This window comes from Triturus cristatus, chromosome 7 (assembly GCF_964204655.1).
Source record: "Triturus cristatus chromosome 7, aTriCri1.1, whole genome shotgun sequence".
NCBI classification, from domain to species: domain Eukaryota; kingdom Metazoa; phylum Chordata; class Amphibia; order Caudata; family Salamandridae; genus Triturus; species Triturus cristatus.
The window spans coordinates 444,469,312-444,479,248 of record NC_140590.1 but is presented as its reverse complement, the minus strand read 5'-3'; the positions used below and the strand labels follow the sequence as shown (position 1 = coordinate 444,479,248).

The window sequence follows — 9,937 nt, the reverse complement described above, 5'->3', positions numbered from 1 at the left end:
CACTAGTAGCATTTAGATTAAAGGCCCAGGGTATATGGTATGCCAGTTTACAAGTGACTTAGAAGTAATTAAATATGCCATTTGTGTATACACCAATGTTACCATGTTTAGGGAGAAGCAAATGCACTTTAGCACTGGTCAGCAGTGGTAAAGTGCTCAGCGTGCTAAGGCCAACATAAAGATACAGCAAAAAAGGAGGCAAACAGGTAAAACGAAAAAGATTGTACATAAGAAACCACCAACACGCAGTTTAAAGCAAATATATATTTAATACAGCACCTTCGTATCAACTCAAAAATGGACAATGTGTTTCAATTCATAAAATAAATTATTTTAACTAATATTTACACATTTTTATTTCGTAGTGAAGCAAAATTCTTCACTTCAATATTCCAGGTGCTGTCATGTCAAAGATAAAACTTTACAAAGTAATCAGAACATATAAAATTAACAGAATTAAATAACTCATCTACATAGGAGGTTTAGATTTTAAAACTGAAAATCTGACTTGGGTGGTATGATCTTTTAAAAAAATACAAAGGATAAAAATAAACTCATAGGTTTGTGACAACGTTTCAAAGAGATTTTTCATCTAGCAAGTGTCTCTAAAGGTCCATATAATACAATGGGTGGCAAGTGTCGCCATAGGTTGCAACAGAGCCTGTGTGGCACATGAAGTATTACAGCGAGTTATTTCTAGCACCTAGGACACCATTGACACTGCCATTCCATCCTCGTTATTTCATCTAATTGTAAATTAACTGAAATCAAGCATTTACTCCCATGATGGGAGGATGGCTCCTATGATACATCTACTCAAAGAAATGTGGCATGACGAGAAACCTTGCTACCGCAAAATAATTTCTTATCGCCAATATTTAACATTTCCATCTCTTATATGACTTCCAAAGTATTCCCTAGTATTTGGATGGAGAGGCCAGATGAGGTTTATAAAAGTTAGCACCATAATCAAAAAGATTGTGCAGCAATGCAAGTCAAATACGACCCGAGCCAGAGCACTGGTGATAGGGTGGACCTTTGTTATGGTGTAAAGAAAAAGCCACATATCTGCTTCGCATAGCAAATATGGCTGCCCGATCCGTAATGGAATAATCTGTTTTTGTGATTATGTATCAGTGTCATTTTGTATGAAGCAGCAAGGAGCAGTGGATGTCAAGATTCACATCAAGGTTGTGTACTTGGCAATACGTGCCTCCTTTCTTAGACATTCAGAGGACTTGCTATTTATCACGAGATCATCACAGAGGAAACGATACTTTAGGAACGGAGAGTTCTCTTGGCGAATCAATGAAGCTTTTACTCGGCTGCTGATAATGAAGGAAATGGAAAGATGGCTACAAGTTGACTGGCCTGGTCAATATAAAACAGACTGCTTATGGAAGAAGAAAATACTTAAGATAATATTTGGACCCCCCCCACCCCATTCCAAAAAACACAATTAAAAAAAATCAAACAGTCCAGGGCGGACTTAGCGAGCAGGAATAAAACCAACCACGCCCAACATCAACTAAAAGTCGACCTCAAACCCTATTGGAATGACATGAGGTCTAGAAAAGAATGGTTTGTCAACTTGGTAAAAGTGATGTGTCAGGAGCTTTAAAGTAATAACAGACTTCTGATCAACACAAAGAAAAAGCACCAATTAAACCGTGAAATGTATTAATATTTAGACCTGCCAGAAAAGCTGATCCACCCTCAAGGGTTTTAGGGCAGTAAGCCTGTACCGTAACATTCAGGACTTCCGGTGAGAGCTCCCAGCCATCATCTGTTAACGAATCAGGCTGTACAGTGGAGATTTCTCAGGTAGTGAGAAAGGTACGGCTGCACTGAACAGCTGCACTCAACATCAGCCTTTCTACACAAGTCAGAAATCACAAAGGATGGGCCCGACTATAAAGGAGTAAATCTGAGAACTAGAACTATCGGTCCCACTGTGCATCAAAGAAAGCAGTCGCTGGCAAAATTGTCAACCTACGGTAGATAGAGGCAATCATTTGCAGAGATGAAAAATTGTAAATACGTGGAAGATTCAGGGTCAATTATTGCATCCTCTAGGAACTCCCTCCACAGAAAATCTGTAAACGATGCGGTTGAATCTAGTAATTGCATTAAACGTTTACCATTTCCTTATAAGATTCTGCACAATTTCTAAAGTTCAAAGAAAAGATACACAATGGCAAGATGGAAATTACTGTTATGCAATGAATTATCAATCACAGCGTGGGATTTAAAATTCCTTACTTCTTAGAAGCCCAAATTAAGGCAATGTAGCAACACATTTCAATGGAAAACTTTGAACGGCTCAATACAAATAATTTTAATGGGAGAGGGACAATTTAATTTCAATTCATTTTACTGCCAATCATGGGTTTGGGCGTTATCGTTTGTATTTCAAATCTCCGTGACAGCAGCCTCGTTACCAGCTGAGAGATCCATTAGCCAAAACCATTAATTAATTTCCAGTAGTTGATTAGAATTCCTGCAACCCCTTCTCCTGAAGCGACCAATACTTTGCATACACAACTGGAGCTTACTGCAGACCGATAGGACATCAAGAACATGATCCCAGCAGAGAAGATACTGGTCAGTATCCGCAATCTTCAAGATGCATCTCACTGCTAAGAGGTGATCAATGTACCCAAAAGAGCATTTGTCAATTTGTCTTTAGTTTCTTGCTTTCCAGGTCTGAAGAATCTTCAAGTTCTCTTTTTTTACCACCAGGCACACTACAGTCAGCTTTTTCTGCTCCATTCATTTTTTCTAGTGTGAGTAGAGCCTCTTTCATCTGACGCAGTTCCCGTTTTTCACGCCTCTCTTCCATTTCCTCAATTTCCTCTGCAAACAAGGCTTTCAGAGGGGGAGTCAATTTGGGAATGACCCCGAAGTCATCAATACGAATCTGAAGTGAAATCAAAAGAAAAAAATCCATAGTTAGCCTTCCTTTAGCCACCTACATGCATTGTTCATAAAAAAAAAACACTTCCCATTTGTCCATTGCCTACAATGAGGAAATTTCTTCCTATATGCATACATACGCATGTTCAGGATTGTGAGCCGAAATCCTCACCTGGGTATTAGAAGGAATCATTCCATCAACTGGTATCAGCTAAACTAATGCGAGTGTGTGTTTAAATGAAACCTTATGTGCCCTTTTCCTTAGGTCAGTGATTGTTAACTGCGGTCTGTGGACCCCTGGGGGTCCCGCAAGGCATACTCACAGGGTCCGGGACTGCTATACAAAATTAAATATTAACATTAATAAATTACAATGAATAAAGTATAGAGAAATAACTAGGCAAAATTATAAATATGAAAACCTTTTTCTAGAATGGATTGAGAATAAAAAAATAAAAATATATATATATATATATATATATATATATATATATATATATATATTATATATATATATATATATATATATATATATTTAGGCATTTGTTTGGTATATACTAGTTTCTATATTCACATTATAGCAATTGCTTAGGCCTGGGGCTACCGGCTAACCATAATAACTTAGTAGGGCTCCCCGGATTCCAGGGCATTGCAAGCTTCCCACCACAAAGAAAATTAACTTTCTAAAGTATACCTTGTAGGGGAAAAGGATGTGGAAAGGGGATTCTAACGAAAAAAATGATCTAAAATACATTTGCTTGATGGTGGAAACAACGGTTAGTCATAAAATTGATGGTGAAAAAGAGAAAAAAAAAACACTTCAATTGATTGACTAAACTAAGTAGATAAAGAAGGTTTGAATTTGGCAAAAACAGGAGCACTTGGAAAAGAAGGGGTTCTCTGGCACTTACATACAGACAGCTTTTTAGGTCTCGGGACCATCCGGTCGGCAGACCGGAAGTCCGGAGATTTAATGTCTTTGATAAGAGGGGCTTGCACCCGCCCCTCTTCTATCCTGTTCTCCATTGGCTGGCCTCTTAAATGCTGGCCAGCCACTGGAGAAGAGGTCCAGTCACTCCGATTATGCCCCGTCCTTTTCGGATCGGGGGGCGTGTTTTTTGCGAGAAGTCTCAGGGAGGAGACAACAGCAAAACACGCCCCCAAATCCGAAAAGGAGGCTCCCTTTCTCCGAGGCATTTTCTGCTGTGCCTCGGAGAAAGGCGGTGGTGTCCCGGCGTTGCTCCCTCACCTGATCTCCTTGTTCAAGAGGCCTGTGGGTAGGGAGAGAGAGAGGGAAGAAACACTCTGCGCCAAATGCCCAGGGGCGTGTTCTTTTCGAATTGCTGTTTTATGCTCCTTTATTCTGATCCTACTGGGGAGCATATATGGGCCTGTCTCACAACTCTGTGTTTGTATAACTACTCGCAGGATGTGGTGGAAAACCCCTGTGTTTAGCACTATTGAAACCAGTAATGGTCATCCGAGGTAGCCTTACACGCTGTGGGGGAATACCTAAGGGGTCTACGACATGCTTAATGAGTCTAACCAGGGGAGTCCAGCGTAGGTTCAGGAGGGCCGGAACCAAAGACGTCTGACATGCTTCATGAGACTCCGTCTAACCCAGGGGGTCCAGCTTAGGTTCAGGAGGGCCGGAACCAAAGACGTCTATGACATTCTTCATGAGACTCAGTTTAACCTGGGGGGAGGGCGCAAGCGTAGGTCCAGGAGGGCCGGATCGAAGGATATCTATGGCATACTACACGAGACTCCGTGTATCTGGTGGGGAGGGGTGTATATTCGAGACCCTTCAGTAGGAGGCGCTATATATATTTAGTAGCATGTATGTGGCCTCCGATACAGCCGAGACTTTTGTGCAGCGCGTGAATTCCTGAGGCAAAGCAGGCGCTATAGAAATAATTAATAAACGGCTTCTATAATTGGCACTCATTATAACGCAGCTTGCTGGCCTTGGCACGTGCCCTTTAATTGGACTGAGGTTGTCTCATCCCCCGTCCTCCCCCCAGTGGCCTGCGGTAGAAACCAGTTTACCTGTAAGGACTGACTGCTCATCATTCAGCGCCGAGGAACGCGCTGCGTGCGCGCGCCTTGGGAAACCCCGAATGAGGAACTTCAAGCAGTTTTCCAAGAACAGACGAGGGGGCGTCGCTCGCATTCAGGACTTTCATCCGCAGCTCATGAGACTCCGTCTAACCCAGGGGGTCCAGCTTAGGTTCAGGAGGGCCGGAACCAAAGACGTCTATGACATACTTCATGAGACTCAGTTTAACCTGGGGGGAGGGCGCAAGCGTAGGTCCAGATCGAAGGATATCTATGGCATACTACACGAGACTCCGTGTATCTGGTGGGGAGGGGTGTATATTCGAGACCCTTCAGTAGGAGGCGCTATATATATTTAGTAGCATGTATGTGGCCTCCGATACAGCCGAGACTTTAGTGCAGCGCGCGAATTCCTGAGGCAAAGCAGGCGCTATAGAAATAATTAATAAACGGCTTCTATAATTGGCACTCATTATAACGCAGCTTGCTGGCCTTGGCACGTGCCCTTTAATTGGACTGAGGTTGTCTCATCCCCCGTCCTCCCCCCAGTGGCCTGCGGTAGAAACCAGTTTACCTGTAAGACTGACTGCTCATCATTCAGCGCCGAGGAACGCGCTGCGTGCGCGCGCCTTGGGAAACCCCGAATGAGGAACTTCAAGCAGTTTTCCAAGAACAGACGAGGGGGCGTCGCTCGCATTCAGGACTTTCATCCGCAGCTCATGAGACTCCGTCTAACCCAGGGGGTCCAGCTTAGGTTCAGGAGGGCCGGAACCAAAGACGTCTATGACATTCTTCATGAGACTCAGTTTAACCTGGGGGGAGGGCGCAAGCGTAGGTCCAGGAGGGCCGGATCGAAGGATATCTATGGCATACTACACGAGACTCCGTGTATCTGGTGGGGAGGGGTGTATATTCGAGACCCTTCAGTAGGAGGCGCTATATACATTTAGTAGCATGTATGTGGCCTCCGATACAGCCGAGACTTTAGTGCAGCGCGCGAATTCCTGAGGCAAAGCAGGCGCTATAGAAATAATTAATAAACGGCTTCTATAATTGGCACTAATTATAACGCAGCTTGCTGGCCTTGGCACGTGCCCTTTAATTGGACTGAGGTTGTCTCATCCCCCGTCCTCCCCCCAGTGGCCTGCGGTAGAAACCAGTTTACCTGTAAGACTGACTGCTCATCATTCAGCGCCGAGGAACGCGCTGCGTGCGCGCGCCTTGGGAAACCCCGAATGAGGAACTTCAAGCAGTTTTCCAAGAACAGACGAGGGGGCGTCGCTCGCATTCAGGACTTTCATCCGCAGCTTCCGCAGCCCTTTGTTATCCTGAGACCCAGGGAGCTCTCAGGGCCTGGGAAGCACAGCTCTGATTGCAATTACATCACACCTGTAACACAACACGTAATACTGGTTTATCGTCTTCAGACGGATGAAAGGCTGAGTCAGTCCTATAGCCTTAACGCAAATGTATGCAGCAGGTGCACAGCTAATTACTGGCATTTCCATGTTATTCTCCTTTTTACAAAAAAAACCCCGAAAAATTGTAATACGCTTCTACGGCGTCTCCAGGCTCCTTTTACGCATTTAACGAATCTACTGACCCTTCACAAGACTGGCTCAGAAGGTGCCAAGGAAAGAGCCCTCACGGGGGGACGTGCTCCGAGGATGTTTCCTTTAATGCACAGTGACTGTGATCAGTTTAAAATATTACTTGCAATTGTCTTAAACTTCACGGATTTAGTCAAAATAACGGAATAAATGCAAAGAATAGGCAGCAGGAGGAAAGACTATTCTAAAGGCCAACATTGTTGTCTAATACGTTGCATTCTTGAACCTCCCTAAGGCTGAGCTGTGCTCCTTCCGAGGCTAACCCACTTTCCCAGGCACAGGAGAGACACAAGCTCTCAGCACTGATTGCGCTGAAGGAGAAAAACAGCATCGGAGGCAGGTTCGGCGTCCCCCCCTCATCCCATCCAAGTCCTGCCTCCCCTCCAACCTTGCGATCTCATCCTCGTCAAACGTTCTTCCTAAGCCACGTCCCCTCGCCCACTCTCACCCCTCCAAGCCTTCTTTTCACTCACATCCCCGCTCTCGCCCCGCCGAGCTGTGCCCTCACTCGCTTCCACCCTTAGCCCCCTCTCGCCCCGCCGAGTTCTTTTCACTCACATCCCCGCTCTCGCCCCGCCGAGCTGTGCCCTCACTCGCTTCCACCCTTAGCCCCCTCTCGCCCCGCCGAGTTCTTTTCACTCACATCCCCGCTCTCGCCCCGCCGAGCTGTGCCCTCACTCGCTTCCACCCTTAGCCCCCTCTCGCCCCGCCGAGCTGTGCCCGGGTTCTCACTCACTTCCACTCTGGCCCCCTCCCGCTCCTCCGAGCTGCCCCTGGGATCTCACTCATTTTTACCCTTCGTCCACTCTCGCCCCGCCGAGCTGTGCCCTCACTCGCTTCCACCCATAGCCCCCTCTCGCTACTCCGAGCTGCCCCTGGGATCTCTCACTCACTTCGACCCTTCGCCCCCTCTCGCCCCACTGAGCTGTGCCCGGTCTCTCACTCACTTCCACCCTGAGCCCCCTCCCTACCGCCCCGTGCTATGCCCTCACTCACTTCCCTCACCCGTCCATCCCTCTATGCATCAAACTCACATCCCGCCTTAGCCCCCTGGAAACCACTCCGAGTTGTGCACCTCCTTCACACCCCACCAAGACACACTCTCACCCCTCTAATCTATGGCCCCCAGTCCTCACTCATATCTCTCCTCAGCAGCCCCACTACACCAGGAGCTATCCCCTCGCCAGCCTCACTTACCCCCATGAGGAATGGTCCTCGCATCTCTCCTCGCCAGCCCTCGCCCTCATGAGCTACGGTCCTCACTTTCACCCCACTTTAAGCCCTGCACCTCCTTCACACCCCACACAAGCCACACTCTCACCCCTCCAGTTCAAGCTATGCTCTTCACCCACTCCCCAGGAGCCCTGTCCTCCACTCACTTCCCTCACCCTCATGAGCTATGGTCCTCACTCGCATCCCACCAAAGGCACATCTCACTCCTCTAAGCAATGCTCCTCGCTCACATCCCTCATCCCCAACCCACTGCCTTCATATTTCTGCTCGGGCGAGATGTGGGCTATGGTTTATGTTGCCAACTGGGCCCTCAGATGAACTGAATTCAGAAATCACATTTAACAAACTGTTTGATCCTGAGCAAATTACCTCAGCTAACGTATCCGCTAGAAAAACAACACGTACTAGTCCTACGCTCACACATATGCATATCCTCACACCCCCAACCAAAGCCCTGCAGCTCACCAACTTCTCTTCTACCTCACACCGTCCCAACCCGCCCCCACTCCTTGTATTTCCCACAACGCCCCCTCCCACCTAGTAGCCTGTAGGAAAGTCCAATGCTTCTCTGGGTTGCCAGGACAACCGTTTAATCAGAGGGCTGCCCCCTCTGATTCAGGAGGCGCGCACTCGTGAGGGGCACATGGATGGAGCGGGGGGCACGGACAGGGCACTGCACGGGGAATGGCACTGCCCAGAGAGAGAGAGATGGAGGCTGCAGGGGACGCGGGCACATGTCTTGGAGAATATGATCTTATTTTGCAGCTGTGAAACCAGGGAGACCCGGGTTTCAATCTCAGCTTCCACAACTGATTAAGTGTGTGACCTGGTGCCATCCGCTGCATCTCTCTAACCCCAGATCCACTAGCTGGCAACAAGGAGAGCCGTCAGGCAAACTTTCGGAGCGTTACGTAATTACAGTAATGCCATCGGCATTTGCATATGCTAAGAAGCACCTTTGTAGCGAGAGGGTGAGACACGCACAGCCTAACCAACCATTGATGCACAGTGCCCGTCCAATGATGCCAACTAATAAAAGAGGGCTAAGGCAACTGCCCTGGAAAATGGCAAAGAGGATACAGATAAAGCAGCACAGAAACCGTTTAAAAACAAACAAATATGTATGAGCACAAGAGCAGAGACAGTTCTGAAAGAGTGAGGTATCCAAGGCTGATCCAAACCAGGCGAGAGTCATTCATGTCATTCAGTTCTGCGTTCCCTTTGCATCTTGGTACTTGCAGTCCCAGGTGAAAGAACAACTGCAGACTCCCAGACGCAAAGTAAAAAAAAGAGTAGATGAAGTGCTCACAGCTGACATGGGAGATTTATATTATCTCTCATCAGCACTGAATTTAACTTCAATAGAGCAGTAATTTTTTTAGTTAAACTAGTGCCCTATTCCATCCACGAGTATTTATCTCATCAAGACCAGGTGTTTAGGTCTCGCCTATTAGTTACCAATTCTTCAAAATATTCATGGAGTGGACTTTGTCTCCGATTAGAGGCATCTTTCCCTCTCACCTCGCGCTTCTTGCAGTTACAGGCCCATGGAATGATGCAATTTTGCAACTGAGGATTTTTCAGCATAATTGAAGATTTGCAGCATTTTCCACATTATCGACCATCTTCTGCTGCTTCAAGGGACATTGTGTCTCCCTCCCCCCCACCTCTCTGGGGGTACAGGGCATAGCACAAACCAGGGCCCCTCAGCAGTCCAGACTATGAATATCTGTGGGTTATGGAATCTCGGGACCCCCACCTCATCCAGCTGGGGGCCCCCATTGTTTTGCATCAAACCACTGCTGGGCTAGTGAGGGGGTCCCTCCCCCCCTAAAAACAAGCATTTACAATGCAACGGTATCGGCATTGTTAAAGTTAGAGCTATTGGCATTGCTCATGACAATGCCGTTTCTTTAAATGTTTTAAAAACAAAAACATAAACAAAAATAATGTCATGAGCAATGCCAATAGCTCTAACTTTACCAATACCGAGACCACTGCATTGTAAATGCTTGTTTGCAGTTGTCATTAGGTTACAATAATACATTTTTTGTTAGAGTTTTATAGTGCGTCATACAAGACACAAAGACAACAGTGTAAAATAATGACATTGCGGATGG

The 9,937-nt window shown here is 46.5% G+C and overlaps 1 protein-coding gene across 2 annotated transcripts in view; it reads right to left on the bottom strand.

The window, feature by feature from the left end:
• Nucleotides 1–249: 249 nt before the first annotated feature.
• The window catches only part of ELAC2 (elaC ribonuclease Z 2), a 331,642-nt gene continuing 321,954 nt past the window's right edge, over nt 250–9,937 (bottom strand). For both annotated transcript variants that reach the window (XM_085616773.1, XM_085616774.1), the window contains one exon: nt 250–2,920. In XM_085616773.1, the coding sequence (XP_085472899.1) occupies nt 2,675–2,920 (246 nt within the window). In that variant the 3' untranslated portion in view covers nt 250–2,674. The remainder of the gene's footprint in view (nt 2,921–9,937) is intronic.